The sequence below is a fragment of the Silene latifolia genome, chromosome 10 (assembly GCF_048544455.1).
Source record: "Silene latifolia isolate original U9 population chromosome 10, ASM4854445v1, whole genome shotgun sequence".
NCBI classification, from domain to species: Eukaryota; Viridiplantae; Streptophyta; class Magnoliopsida; order Caryophyllales; family Caryophyllaceae; genus Silene; species Silene latifolia.
The window spans coordinates 93,068,694-93,085,008 of record NC_133535.1 but is presented as its reverse complement, the minus strand read 5'-3'; the positions used below and the strand labels follow the sequence as shown (position 1 = coordinate 93,085,008).

The following is a 16,315-nucleotide window of genomic DNA, read 5'->3' as shown; positions in this document are numbered from 1 at the left end:
AACAAACATTTAAACAGCAAAATAAGCAAATCAGAATGTTTACAGAAATCTGCCTCAATCAGGTTCGAAGTGCACCCAAATAACAGGCATTTAAACAGTAAAAACATACAATCAAACATGGCCACATTACGCCACTGCCTTGGTGACATTTACCGGTTTCGTCCACATTAGTACAAACACACTCCGGATTGAGGCGTAGATGATATATCATATCGGACGCGGCATAGCGACGTACATAGTACTCTCCCCTGCACCAACATCAGACCCTTTCCTGGCCTTCTTCCTCGTCCCCATGTTCCTTTTTTTCGTTGACTTTGACCCTTTTGTCGTACAACGTACGGGGTCAAGAATCGGAGGCACGGACACATCTACGGTTGGTTGATCTTCCTCCATATTAAGCTTAGAAAGCAACAATTCCACCTTCTCATTCGCTTTAATAAACAGCTTATCCACAACAGCTCTTGCATCAAATACATTCTTACATTTAGTGATGAGGTAGTTCATAGCCGCAACATTGAACGACGCCAATTGATGGTGTCATGAGCGGCACTTCTGCGTATGTCGCTTGGGAGGAGCCTCTCCCACACTGTAGTCTTTGAAAATTTGGTCCATCTACGTAGTATGTACCTGTCCGGTATCTCGACAACAGAATGCATGTGGAGGACACGGATGATGTGACTACAAAGCATACCCTTAACCTGGAAGTTTCGGCACGTACATTCTGTTAGGTTGTTCTTGCAATCATAAGTCACGTGGTGGTCGTCCTCGTCGTGGCTCCCAGGGGAAACACGATACAACAACACCTCAGGGTCATCAATAGGAAGGATAACAGCACGAGTACCCATGACAAGTGCGAACTCTTTCTCAAAGACTTGAAACATTTCCAATGTGTAAACCTGAGATGCATGCAGTAACAAGTCCACTAGAGGGTACACAGAAGATGGTGTAGATCGTATGCCGTTGAATTCTTTACGCTCTTCCTCCCCTCGCCATTTTTCACCGTGTTTTCAAATATCCCGAAGAATTCAGTGACGGAAGTGGTCTTCGAAGCTTGGAAGCCCATCGCATGGTTTGTGCTCTCACTCCTTTGGGACGATAAAATCCCGGCTGAAAAGAATTCATTGTTCAAGGCAGTGCTCCATTTAGCTCTATGTTTGTACAATCTCTTAAACCATGAATGGTTGACTAACCCATATTCTGTCAACATTTTATGCCAAGTCTCCTCAAATTCAGTTTTACTGTAGCAACCATGAAGGTATTTGTTGAATAGGTTCTAGAACGGACGATCACCCTTTAACTTCCCGAAATGAGATATGGCGTTTTGTTGAATGTGCCACTGACATAGATGGTGTCTCGTTTGTGGATAAACATGTCACCAGTTTAACGTTAAAAGAATTAGACACATGCTGATCTATGGTGACATATAAACTAAGATGGTCACATTTAAGAGGAATGTGGTGACATGAGAAAATAGCACGCAGTGTTACAATATTAGTGTATGTTGCTACAAACTAAGATGGTCACATTTATGGAATAATGTGGTGACATGAGAAAATAGCACACAATGTTACCATATTAGTGTATGTTGCTACAAACTAAGATGGTCACATTTATTGAAGAATGTGGTGACATGAGAAAATAGCACGCAATGTTACCATATCAACTTATGTTCGTATCCAAACAGATGGTAACATATTCAAAAATATGGCAATGTAACCATGTTAACTTATGTTAGTGTTGACCAAGATGGTCGTATTTGTGCTGAAACATGGTGACAAAAGATAATTTGACACAGTGTAACCATATTAGTAAAAAATCAGTCATACCGTTTCAATAGCGTTTGCTATTGCTTGGTCTTGGTCAGTAAAGATAGAGACGGGACGAACATCCTCACCCATGGCTTCGTTGAATACATTGAACAACCATTCGAATGATTCTTCCCTCTCGTTCGACAGGAAAGCATAACCAAACATGACATTCGACCAATGGTTGTTAATACCAACAAAGACTCCACAAATGAGATTGTACCTATTGGTGCGATACGTCGTGTCAAATATTTTAACATCTCCGTACAACAAATAGTCCTCTCTCATTATCGCATCCAGCCAGAATAGGTTACTTAATCTTCTTTTTTCGTCAAACTGAACACGGAAAAAGAACCCCGGCTCCTCCGCTTGCCTACTAGTCATGAGGTTGATCAATGTGGCTGCATCGCCACCTTCAATTGATTTCATCTTCAATCTGTTGACATAATTAATATGGTCTCGCTTTGTAAGGCCAACAAACGCATCACCCCCAGCACCTGCCGCAGCAACCCTGAATTGGACTGAAGGAGGAACATGCGCTTCAGTCATTGCCTTTATTACCTCACCCTCTGCTTCTGTGATCTTGCGCTCCGACCTATGATGATGCTGCCACTGGACGGGTGTGAAAGGGTGATTATGTTCAGCCACATCCTGAACTACCTCCCATAATCCATCATTATTTACTTGTGTCCTAACAAAGGCTTCGCATTTACAGCGAGTAATTGTTGCATTCCTCACATTGCAAGAACTGACTTTACTCCCGTTCCCATGTACACCTGCGCAAGAGCACCTGAAGTATCTCTCAATCAGCGGCCTGTCTTTCACGTCGGCCCTACGAGATGTTGATTTCTTGATACTAAATCCCTTCAGTTGCGAATGTTTCTTATACAAGCTGTAGATGTGTTCCCATTTTCTAGCTTTTATTCCAACTAAACAACCTGATAGATCAGTACCTATGACAAAATATATTAAACATTGGTTAAAAGGGCAACACTTAATTGTAAACACCTTTACTGAGAATGTAACCATTTAAAGTTTTTTAACACACAACATGCGGTGACATTTCAGACTAAAACCACTACATATCACACATATAATGGTCACATTTTAATAGTACATAAGAAGGTAATCATATTCAGACAGAATGTCACCATTTTAAGTTGTAAACACATGCAACATGCTGTCACGTTTCTTACTAAAACGTCTACATATCATAAATATCATGGTCACATTTTAAGAGTAAATCAGAATGTAACCAACGTTAGTCATACTGTCACCATTTAAAGTTTAAAAATTTTGTGACATTTCATACTAAAACGACTACATATGACAAATATAATGGTAACATTTTAATAGTACATCAGAAGGTAACCATATTCAGACAGAATGTCACCATTTAAAGTTGTAGACACGCACAACATGCTGTCAGTTTTCTTACTAAAACGTCTACATATCATAACTATCATGGTCACATTTTAAAAGAAAATCAGAATGTAAGCAGCTTTAGTCCGAATGTCACCATTTAAAGTTTAACGATGAATAGCTATAACGTCTACATAGCGTTGCTATCATGGTCACATTTTAACAATGACTAAGAATGTAACCACCTTCAGCCATACTGTCACCATTTCCAGTTAAAAGATTAAGCAACATGTTGTCGCGTTTCTGATCGGAGCCATTTGGTGTTCACAATTAAGCATATGTGGTCGTTGGTCAATGGTCGATACAAAACACAATTTATACTTCACAAACAACTCTACAATTAGTAAAGAGGCAAGTAAAGGTCGGATCCCAAGGGACGGGTATTGAAATGAAGATTCTATTGTAACTAGTGGTGTCTAAGGGTGTCACAAATTGGGTTGATGTAGAAGGTTACTAAACTAAAATAGCAATGAAAATAAACTAACAAGGTAAATGAAATGAGGGTGTAAACAATTGATTAAAAGCACTAGGGTGTCATGGGTTCATAGGGGAATCATGGGATATGATCATACAAACATGTTCTCAAATTATAAGCAAGCAATTATTGTTGTGATGGATTGAGTTGGGTTATATCTTACAATCCTAGGAAAGTTTGGGTCCCGGAGCCGAATCTCTTGGATTGTACAACACCTACAAGTCGACTTAATCTTCCCTACTTAACACATGCATGGTCTAACAAGACTCGAGTTGGGTTATGTCTTACAAGTCAAGTTGAAAGGATAGAAGATGATAGTAAATGCAAGGATTCATAGGCTTAGCATTTCATCAAATATAACATGTGCATGTATTAAGATCAAAACAAGCAAGCAAATAAGATATGAAAGCATATTAATTTAAGCATGAATCATTCCCCATGTTGGTTTCCCTAATCACCCATTAAACCCTAGCTAAGAGACTACTCACTCATTATCATATTGATCATGCTAGGAAGGTTGTCAATCATACTAATATAATGAAACATGATGAATAAATGAAAGTAATTAGCAATAATTAAAAAGGGATTAAGAGATTATACCTACTAATGATTCCAATAATAAAGCAAGAATAATAGAAGTACTTGAATCCTAGATTGAGAGGTTGTCAATCTCCCAATAATAGCCCAAATAATCTTCAATTACCCAAAATAAAGTAAGAACAAGAGAGAGATTAAAGAACTAAAACTTGGATTAAAACTTGATTAATATTTGATTACAATATTGAAGAGAGATTTGATTGATATTAACTACTCTAATTATTGATAAGAAGAACATACTCCTCTAATTAGACTAATGGGGTATTTATAGTGAAAATTAGAGAGGATGCATTAGGGTTAACTAAGGGCTAAACTAGTAATTACACTTTTTAAGTTGAGCAAGGAGCCTCCGGGATTATCCGAGAGAAGGGCTTCTCCATTTCGTAGCTTGAAGAACGAAACGTTTCGTCTTTGTGATCCGTGCGGGCCGGGAGTCGGGACGGCCGGATCTGGGATGGACGATCCGAGCGGATCAAGGAACAAGACGCTCGGACTGGGCATGGGCAATCCGAGCGGATTCCTGGTGAGGACGCTCGGACTGGCGAGGACGGACGGATTCTCTACAATCCGTTCGGATTGTAGTTCAGCAGCTTTCCTTCTTCTTTTTCTTCCCTTTTCTTCATGAATTCCTTGGGGATTTCCTTGGGGACTCAAGGATCCTTTTCTCAACAATGCTCTTCTACTATGCTATGTACAAAGGCCTTCTAGTCTTTTCTCTCCTTGATGCTTGGTCATTGAATATGATCAATTTAGCCTTGTTTTGCCATGAAAATGCAAGATTCTTACTCCTTTCCTACCAAGGGATCAAAATCTCAAAGAATATGCAAAACAAAGAACTAAAGATAAGAAATGACCCAAATAGGCACTAAAAAGCATGAAAACAATGGTAATTCGGGGGCTAAATATGCGCCAATTATGGTCGCATCAAATATCCCCAAACCGAACCTTTGCTCGTCCCGAGTAAAGAGGTGACAAAGACTAGGACCAATACTAACCTAACCTAATAATAATAGCCGATATGAGACAATTAGCGGGTCTCACTCCGCCCCTTCAACTCACAACAAGACAACCATGAGGTAGGATGCCTTCGTGCAAGGCAAGGTGGGTCTTGCCAAAATGGCGACACATCCAAACATTAAGCACACAAAAACACATAATGGATGCATCTACAAAAAGAATAGCCACTTTCCTCATCTAAGTGGCGGAAATTATCTACAAGGGAAGCAATTCAAGGGTACACAATCCTTCATAGATGCAATTTGTTCAAACTACTAAGCCTAGAAGGATACCAATAAATCACCTCCAAAAGGTGTCAAGCTAGGGTACCTTTGTCCTCAATCGTTAAATGCTTTTGTCAAGAGTAGACTCCCTATGGTGTTAGAAACACTGGAGGATCGCGGAATTCCCCCTCTTGCCTAGACAAGAGGAAGGGTCGTCCCCTCTCTACCATGCACAAAAATGGATACGATGGATAAAGGGATCAATAAAATTTGAGTTTCATTTGGGAGTTTGCTTTTGTTTTTGTTTTTCCCCCCAATTTCTTGTGGCATTTGACTTTTTGAGAACACTTTCTTTGCCATTCTTTTTGATTTTTGGCATTTCAATACTTGACAACTTTTTGCATTTCTTTTTGAACATTTTCAAAGTCACCCCAATTAGTAACGAGGGTGCCTTGTATTTGAAGCTTTAGGAGTTTTATTTTTGCTCCTCTTTTCATTTGATGCATTTTGCAAACTTTCTTTCACTTTTCATTTCGTTGAACTCAAATTGATTTCTTTTTGTGCCCATTCCCTTTAATGACAAAAATGTGGTAGAACATGGATGAATGATAGAAGTATGCATGGTTTCAAGGGTCACCTTGGAATAAACGGTAGCCAAGGAGTTATCACACCACAAGGTACTCTTGACTAGGCCTTAATCCATGGGTCAAAGGATACTAGCATGACACATCCTAGGGTGTTTTACAAGTATTCTAACAAGCAAAGTCTTAAGAACAAAAAGCATTTACTAGGGCCTATGTACACTTGTCAAGCTTCCCAAGTAGACGGTTTCACAAAATTTTTCTAACATGCAAACTACATGCCATGATGCAACTAGCATATACACATCCTAATGCATATGATTCTACCAACTAATATGCCAAATAAACTAAATGCAATCCTAAGTTCACATTGTTATACCGCATCAATCAAAATAAAGCCACATAGTCATTAACATAAAGAGGAAAAAGGAGATTGGAAAGATCATACCATGCGGCCTTCAATATCCTCATGTCTCGGATGTGGCGTAGTCAATCAAAGTGAACAAGGATGAAACAAACACAATATATACAAGACAATATATACAAAGGAAATGAACTTGTTTTTGGTTTTTCAAATTTTCAAATTTTTATGATTTTTGAATAAAAGTTAAGTGTTAGAATTCCCATCCCCACACTAATATGGGCATTGTCCTCAATGGCCAAAATGATGGAAATTATGCAAGGAATGATGCATGATTTCTATACTAAATGCAATTCTACACTAAGCTATACTACATGATGCATGGTTTTTGTTATGACGGAGAGGATAATTTAAATTACCTCCCGTTGCGTATGCATTAACTTCCCCAAACCAAGTAAGACACTATTGCTAATGTCAAAGCATGGGGGAGTTCATGCACATGCTATGCTATGCATGAAACTAGATTGTCATTTTGGATTTTACAAAAGTGGGAACAATAAAGAACACCTCAAAGGAACCGAGGTGTGAGTCCTTTGATGTTGCTAGGACTAAACCAACAATGATCAAAATGAAATAAAATACAAAGAGATATAGACAAACCGTGGGAGAGTAGGAGTCTCCAAGGCTAGTCTTCCATCATGCTACTATCATCACCACTTCCCTCATGAGAAGTGGTCACATTGCCACTTTCCTTGGCACTTTCTTCTTTGCTTTCTTCACCATCATCTTCCTCATCATTATCTTCACCATCTCTTTCTTCATCTCCACTTGCTTCTTCCTCAATATTATCATCAATCTCCTCATCATTTCCAACAACCTCATTGTCTTCCACCACGTCCCTAGATGCACCCGGAAACAAGGCTTCTCTATCCGCCCAACTGGGCAAAGGACAAGATGGATCAAGGAGTCCTTGCCTAGCTAGATGTAGGAGGGGAGGATATTGAGCCAAATAAGCATTCTTCCGATCTTCATAAGCTTGCTTGTACATGGCTTGCATAAGAAGAGTTACATAGTCTTTCCCAATTTCAACTCCTTGTGGTTTGAACTCTTCATAATCATAGGGGTAAGGTGGTATAACAATGGAAGAGGAGGGAGTTTCATGATCACCCTTTTGTTGTTGAATGATGTACTCGGCTTCTTCGGATAGGGGAAGCAAATAGTTGGTCCGGTGGACACTAAGACGGCAAATCTTTGCGGGTAAAGTGAATGATCGAGCCTCACTTGTAAGCCACCCATACTTGGTATCAAGGGAATTGTGAACAACCCACTTAAACTTGTTAATCAAGGTGGACATATCAATAAGATGGCCACCATCCTTAGCCTTGTACTTGCTATCCTTATTGAAATTAGGATCAAAGTGCTTGGCTAGGACCGTGACAAGGCCGCCATTAACAATAACGGTTTGACCCTTCTTCCCACTATCTACATGGAGCCATCTATCAACCAATAGCCTCAAATAATTGTAAGGCTTGGTGTGAATTCTTCCAATATTCAAAGTTGATTCAAGGAGAATAAAATCGAGTCCCGTGAAATGATTGGTGTCTTTCCTAGCAATTATGGTATTTCCCACAACTTTGTGCCATATTCTTATGCCCGGATGATGGACCAAAAGAGCACGACAAGCTTTAAAATCTTCAAATTTCTTCCCGGAGATTGTTTCCCAAAGAGGCTCGGGATCATACTTCCCATATTGCTTATAAAATTTATGTTCATCGCTAAGACCCAAAATTTCACCCAATTCCGGAAAGGTAATGCGTCTACTAGTGTTAGCTAGACGAAACTCAATATTTTCCCTATTCTCAACTTTTGTCACTTTTAAAGAACTTAAGAATTCCAAGACAAGGGAGGGGTATGTTACTTCCTTCATATCAAACAATTTCTTTAAACCCATGGCATTGAAAAAGACTCTTGTTTGTTCAAGAACACCCAACTTCTCTAAAGCATCTTGGCATATGAATTTGGTGGATTGAATTTGTTTCATAGCAAACTTGACAAATGTATTTCTATGGGAGTCGGAAATGAATGTTACCTCCGGATAATGCAAGAGTTGATTAATTACCGGAGTAGAGGGTGATGCTTCCATAGGAATTTGTTGAGGTGGTTGCACTTCCAAGCTTGGTGTCGATACCACCATTGCCAAAGCCTTCTTCATTTGTAGAGCTTTTTGCCTTTGAGAGAGAGTTGTAGTCTTTGGTGCCTTTGTTGCCTTTGCCTTTGCTTTTGTTGCTCCCTTTGTTCTTGCCATTTGATGAGCTAACCAAGAAAAAGATCAAAAATCTTCAATTTGTAGAATGCCCAAATCGATTTTGAAAGTGAAAGGCTTTGCCTTTATGAGAACAAAAATCAATTCAAAGGTGAAGATTTTGTGCTTGGTTTTGATTGTTAATGAAGATGGAGTGATTGATTTGTTATTTGAAAGATGGTTTGATTTGATTTTGGTGAGTTTTGTTGAGGGTTTTTGTTTTTGAGATGGAGAGGATGAGGGTTTTGATGTTATGGGTAGTGTTTATGAGTGAATGAATGAATGAATGAAGGTGGGGTGGGTATTTAAAGAACTCGAAAATATTAGGACGCAGGGACAATCCGTGCGGATTAGGCGCAATCCGCTCGGATTCTTCAGCTTCAAATTTTCAAAAATCCCGCCTAGAGACGGGCGGATTCTGGGGAATCCGCTCGGATTCTTTTTGGATGAGACGGGCGGATTTCGCTTAAGACGGACGGATTCTTGTCCAGAGATTTTTCTTTGTTTTTCTTCAGCTGCAAGACGGACGGATTGTTCACAAGACGGACGGATTGTTCACAAGACGGACGGATTCTGTGAGACGGGCGTCTTTCCAGAAATCCGCTCGGATTCTTCAACAGTCAAGAATTTTGCAGTTTTCAGCTCAGCCCAAGACGGGCGTCTTCTCAGCAGGACGCTCGGATCCTCTGTAGACGGGCGGATTCTCGGAATCGCTCGGATTGGTCCTTGTGTACACCGATTCGATTCCATCCGTGCACCAACGCATTCCCTTATCATTCTTTCTTTCTTTCTTTCAAATCTTGTGTTCTTCATTGCGGGGGCACTACTAAGGCATGAATAGCCTAGGCAATTGCCATCCCCACACTAAGGTAAAGCACTACACATCAATTAAAATCATTAGTCCCTCCCTCACTTCTCTCTTTTCATGACAATTATTTTGATCAAAGTAAAAATAAATCCAAAAATGACAAAAAATGCAATACAAAAATTAAATGTAAGTTAGGGAGTTAGAAATATTTACAAGTGGTGGTTTAGGGAGGACTCCACCAAACTCTCATTCTTGATGAGATGTCAAGGAGGCATGTTCAAGGTGTTGTTGATGTTGCTCAACACCTCGAAGAAGTAATTAAAAGCTTGTTCATTGTTATGGTAGAGGTCCTCAATAGACCGTGGCCCTTGTTGTTGATCATGATCGATGGCATGCCCAATGTAGGGATTAAAGATCCCTTCAAATTCGTCGTCCCAAAGACCACAAACTTCATTGAGTTGATCATTGAAAATCTCTTGCTTGGATGGAGACAACTCTCCCAATTTCTTCTCTTGGCCAATGAGGCCATTATCTTCTTCCTTGGTTGATTTTGATGAGCTTTGCAAGCTCTCCTTGTCACAATTCACTTGCTCTTTGAATGGAACATCTTCAACTTTCTTCCTCCATTGGAGTTCCGATTTCTTCTTCTCATCTTTCCGGCTATAATGATCAATCATGAAACATGGCTCATGCAAACGAGGAGCTCTCATGGTCTTGTCAAGATTAAAAGTTATGCTTTCATCTCCCACTTCTAGAGTGAGCTCTCCATGTTTCACATCAATCACCGCACCCGCGGTGTGTAGGAAAGGTCTTCCTAAGATGATTGGAATGTTGGAATCTTCCTCCATATCAACAATGACAAAGTCCACCGGGATGAAAAACTTCCCAATTCGCACGGGGACATCTTCCCATATCCCTAGCGGTGTCTTCGTCGATCTATCGGCCATTTGAAGAGTGATATTGGTACATTTAAGCTCTCCCATTCCCAACCTTTTACTTACCGAGTACGGCATGACACTCACACTAGCCCCTAGATCACATAAGGCTTTGTTGATCGTTGTGTCGCCAATGGTACACGGTATTGAGAAGCTTCCCGGATCCTTTAACTTTGGAGGTGAACTCCCTTGAAGTATTGCACTACTCACCTTGGTGAAGGCGATAGTCTCAAGTTTCCGGATTGACTTCTTCTTTGTGAGGATATCTTTCATGTAATTTGCATAGGCCGGAACGTGATTGATTAATTCCGTGAAAGGAATTGAGACTTCTAAGTTCTTCACAATTTCCATGAACTTTCCAAGTTGATCATCAAATTTAGGCTTGGCTTGTCGACTTGGAAAAGGAAGTCTAATCACAATGGGCTCCTTTTCTTTGGCTTTGTCTTCATCTTTCTTTGAGCTTTCTTCTTTTGATGATTCCCCTTTCTTGGGACCTTGCACCACAACTTCATTCTCACTAGCTCTCACAACTTCATCCTCAACTTGCTCCTTCGGTGCTTCATATCTTGTACCACTTCTCAAGTGAATGGCACTAACCGTTTCATGTCTAGGGGGATTACCTTGAGGTGGTAATTGCCCCTTTTGTCTTTGTGAGCTCGAAGATGCTAGTTGGGTCAATTGTGTTTCCAACATCTTGGTGTGAGCTAGAATGTTGTTGATGGTGGTGTTTTTTGCTTGGCTATCTTTTTGCATTTGGGTGAAAAATTCTTGTTGATTCTTTTGCATTTGAAGGACCGCTTTTTGGACATCAAAACTTTGGTCATTGTGGTGATTGTATGGGTTTTGATTTTGGTAACCTTGGTTTTGATTGAAAAAGGGTCTTTGATTTTGATTTCTCATGGGTGGTGGAGTGTATGTTGTTTGAGGGTTTTGGACATTTTGGCTTTTGTATGAGAGATTTGGATGGAACTTGGTGTTTTCATTGTAAAAATTTGAATAAGGGGTACCACTTTTGTAAGCTTGGAAAGCATTGACTTGCTCGGTTGTTCCCCTACACTCACTTGAGTCATGACCTAAGGTTCCACAATTCTCACATATCCCGCTTGGGATTGATGAGGATGCCGTCATGGCATTGACATGATGCTTTGATGATTTTGAGCTTTCCTCAAGTCTAGCCATAGCTTGTTCAAACTTCAAGTTGATTGTGTCAATGTGAGCACTAAGTTGAGCACCCAATTGAGTAACGGTGTCCACTTCATACTTTCCTCCTCTAGTAGCCTTGCGAGGCCTACTATATTGCGAATTATGGACCGCCATTTCCTCAATCTTGTTCCATGTTTGATTGTCATCAACTTCGGTGAACATTCCATTTGATCCCATATTGAGAATGTTCCTTGAATCTTCATATAAACCATTCCAAAATTGTTGCACTAAAAACCATTCGCTAAGTCCATGGTGAGGACATGAGCGACAAATACCTTTGAACCGCTCCCAAGCTTCATACAAAGATTCTTCATCCCTTTGCTTAAAACCCGTAATTTGAGCTCTTAGCATATTGGTCTTTTCCGGTGGGTAGAATTTTTTGTAGAAAGCTAGAGCTAGCTTCTTCCAAGAATCTATTCCAAGGGTGGCCTTATCAAGGCCTTTCAACCATTGTTTTGCGGTGCCGATTAACGAAAAAGGAAATAAGACCCATCTTATTTGGTCTTGAGTCACGCCCGTTTGAGAGATAGCTTCACAATAATCACAAAATGTTTCCATATGAGAATGAGGGTCCTCACTAGGCATTCCCCCGAATTGGCTCCTCTCAACTAGTTGAATGAAGGCGGACTTGGCAATAAAGTTTCCGGTAAGATGTTGTGGGGTAGGAGTACCATTTGGTAGATCCTCCTCGGTGGGTATAGAGTGTGACGAGAATTTAGGCATTGTAGGTGGATTTTGTGTGGTATTGTTTAATGGGTTTTCTTCTCCTTCTATTGCGAAAGGATTGACAAACTCACTAGTGGGTTGAACAACTTCACCAACACCTCCCAAATTCCTCCTAACAAGTCTCCTATTATTCGTCAAGGTTCTTTCGATTTCACGATCAAAAGGTAACAAATCTCTTTGTAACCTTCTAGACATGCAAAATATCAAACAACTAGAAAACAATTAGAACAAACCTTGAGGAGTTTTACTTCCCCAAGGTGAAAAAGACACAACTAAAAACAATAAAAGAAATCTTAAATCAATTAAACAACGTCCCCGGCAACGGCGCCATTTTTGATCGGAGCCATTTGGTGTTCACAATTAAGCATATGTGGTCGTTGGTCAATGGTCGATACAAAACACAATTTATACTTCACAAACAACTCTACAATTAGTAAAGAGGCAAGTAAAGGTCGGATCCCAAGGGACGGGTATTGAAATGAAGATTCTATTGTAACTAGTGGTGTCTAAGGGTGTCACAAATTGGGTTGATGTAGAAGGTTACTAAACTAAAATAGCAATGAAAATAAACTAACAAGGTAAATGAAATGAGGGTGTAAACAATTGATTAAAAGCACTAGGGTGTCATGGGTTCATAGGGGAATCATGGGATATGATCATACAAACATGTTCTCAAATTATAAGCAAGCAATTATTGTTGTGATGGATTGAGTTGGGTTATATCTTACAATCCTAGGAAAGTTTGGGTCCGGAGCCGAATCTCTTGGATTGTACAACACCTACAAGTCGACTTAATCTTCCCTACTTAACACATGCATGGTCTAACAAGACTCGAGTTGGGTTATGTCTTACAAGTCAAGTTGAAAGGATAGAAGATGATAGTAAATGCAAGGATTCATAGGCTTAGCATTTCATCAAATATAACATGTGCATGTATTAAGATCAAAACAAGCAAGCAAATAAGATATGAAAGCATATTAATTTAAGCATGAATCATTCCCCATGTTGGTTTCCCCTAATCACCCATTAAACCCTAGCTAAGAGACTACTCACTCATTATCATATTGATCATGCTAGGAAGGTTGTCAATCATACTAATATAATGAAACATGATGAATAAATGAAAGTAATTAGCAATAATTAAAAAGGGATTAAGAGATTATACCTACTAATGATTCCAATAATAAAGCAAGAATAATAGAAGTACTTGAATCCTAGATTGAGAGGTTGTCAATCTCCCAATAATAGCCCAAATAATCTTCAATTACCCAAAATAAAGTAAGAACAAGAGAGAGATTAAAGAACTAAAACTTGGATTAAAACTTGATTAATATTTGATTACAATATTGAAGAGAGATTTGATTGATATTAACTACTCTAATTATTGATAAGAAGAACATACTCCTCTAATTAGACTAATGGGGTATTTATAGTGAAAATTAGAGAGGATGCATTAGGGTTAACTAAGGGCTAAACTAGTAATTACACTTTTTAAGTTGAGCAAGGAGCCTCCGGGATTATCCGAGAGAAGGGCTTCTCCATTTCGTAGCTTGAAGAACGAAAGCGTCTTTGTCCGTGATCCGTGCGGCCGGGAGTCGGGACGGCCGGATCTGGGATGGACGATCCGAGCGGATCAAGGAACAAGACGCTCGGATGGGCATGGGCAATCCGAGCGGATTCTGGTGAGGACGCTCGGATCGGGCGAGGACGGACGGATTCTCTACAATCCGTTCGGATTGTAGTTCAAGCACTTTCCTTCTTCTTTTTCTTCCCTTTTCTTCATGAATTCCTTGGGGATTTCCTTGGGGACTCAAGGATCCTTTTCTCAACAATGCTCTTCTACTATGCTATGTACAAAGGCCTTCTAGTCTTGTCTCTCCTTGATGCTTGGTCATTGAATATGATCAATTTAGCCTTGTTTTGCCATGAAAATGCAAGATTCTTACTCCTTTCCTACCAAGGGATCAAAATCTCAAAGAATATGCAAAACAAAGAACTAAAGATAAGAAATGACCCAAATAGGCACTAAAAAGCATGAAAACAATGGTAATTCGGGGGCTAAATATGCGCCAATTATGGTCGCATCAGTTTCTTACTAAAACGTCTACGTATCAGAACTATCATGGTCACATTTTAAGAGTAAATCAGTAGGTGACCAACTTTAGTCATACTGTCACCATTTAAAGTTTAAAAATTCTATGACATTTCATGCTAAAACAACTACATATCACTACTATAATGGTAACATTTTAATAGTACATCAGAAGGTAACCATATTCAGACAGAATGTCACCATTTAAAGTTGTAGACACGCACAACATGCTGTCACTTTTCTTACTAAAACGTCTACATATCATAACTATCATGGTCACATTTTAAAAGAAAATCATAATGTAAGCATCTTTAGTCATAATGTCACGATTTAAAGTTTAACGATTAATAGCTATCACGTCTACATAGCGTTGCTATCATGGTCACATTTTAACAGTGACTAAGAATGTAAACTTCAGCCATAATGTCACCATTTCCAGTTAAAAGATTAATATTGTTGATTACATAAACAAATTAACTAGGTTTGGTTAAAAAGGTAACACTGAAGTCTAAAATGGTGGCAGTGTACATACACAATGGTAACATATATTAAAGATTAGTACCTATGAAAAGGTAAACAAAAGAATGACTTTTGGTTAAAAGGGCGACACTGAACTAGAAAATGGTAACGGTATACACTATACAATGCTAACATATATGTATGAAAAATTAGTACCTATAACGAGCACCCAAAATTTTAGATTTGGTTAAAGTCACAACACAATGCTAAGATGGTCACACTATAACCTGAAATGATAATCTGTTGAAAACGCATGAGTTTCTTTAATGTTAGCTACTGTTAATCTTCATCTGCTTCAACTAATACAACATCAAAAGCATGTCTTTCACATCAAAAATATGCCTAAAATCTCATGAACACAAGCTTAACAAATTGACCCATCTTCATTAACAATTTGACCTACCAATATTGATCTAAATATTGACCTAAAATCCCCTGAAAAAGAAACATATAACATTGCCCTAAAATCTCATGAAGACAAATATGACAAAACAAATTAATAAATACAATCCTTTAATAATATAACACAAATCGTTCAAAAATACTCATCAACAACACAAACATTGCATACTAACATTTATGCGACTAAATTTGTCAAAATATCGTCAAGAAAATGTCATCAAAACAAAATAAGAAACAAACCTTTGCTCATCAACATCGTCGAAAAATCATCGTCTTTACCATCAAATAATACATCAGCGGTCTCAGCTTTACCATCAGCGGTCTCAACAGAATGAGCGGTCTCAAAATCAACAATGTGTTGATTATTATCATCCTCCATTATTTCCGAGTTCCCCTCCATAGCCATGGTTTTGTGAGAAATATTTTAATTGATGATTATGATTGTGAAAAAAGTATGAAGATTTGATGAGGATTATGAGGATTGGGAGAAAAGTATGAAGATTATGAAGGATTTGTATGATAAATCGCCAATTTTGAAGGATGATTAGGGTTGATAGAAAGTTTCAGCATGGGTGAAGGATTTGGCTGCAATTTTTTGACGTAAAAATGATTTGGTGTGGTAATTCATGCAAATTGGCATTAAATGCAATGGTACTTCATGTTCCCCACTACAATAATACCCCAATATTATATATTATAAACATACCCACTAAATAGTACTATCCGGCCCACATTGCACAATACGGTACCTATTCGCCCCCGTCTCTTGTTTGTTACGGATAGCGTCCGTCACAAACAAGAATTTGTGATTATTCTAACATATACTTAGACAAATTTTTTTTTTTTATCATGATATTGCATACACTT

General features: G+C 38.9%; 1 protein-coding gene and 1 non-coding gene across 2 annotated transcripts; one reads left to right on the top strand and one right to left on the bottom strand.

The window, feature by feature from the left end:
* Positions 1-207: 207 nt before the first annotated feature.
* Positions 208-16,064, bottom strand: LOC141607902 (protein FAR1-RELATED SEQUENCE 5-like). Its single transcript, XM_074427251.1, has 4 exons — positions 15,689-16,064; positions 1,827-2,758; positions 628-896; positions 208-460 (listed from the first exon to the last, which is right to left on the bottom strand). The coding sequence occupies exons 1-4, from the start codon at positions 15,852-15,854 to the stop codon at positions 208-210; spliced, it is 1,620 nt and encodes a 539-aa protein (XP_074283352.1). The 5' UTR covers positions 15,855-16,064.
* On the top strand, positions 11,954-12,060 carry LOC141610014 (small nucleolar RNA R71). The gene has a single exon (XR_012527910.1). It is a non-coding gene; the product is annotated as a small nucleolar RNA R71 (small nucleolar RNA).
* Positions 16,065-16,315: the final 251 nt, after the last annotated feature.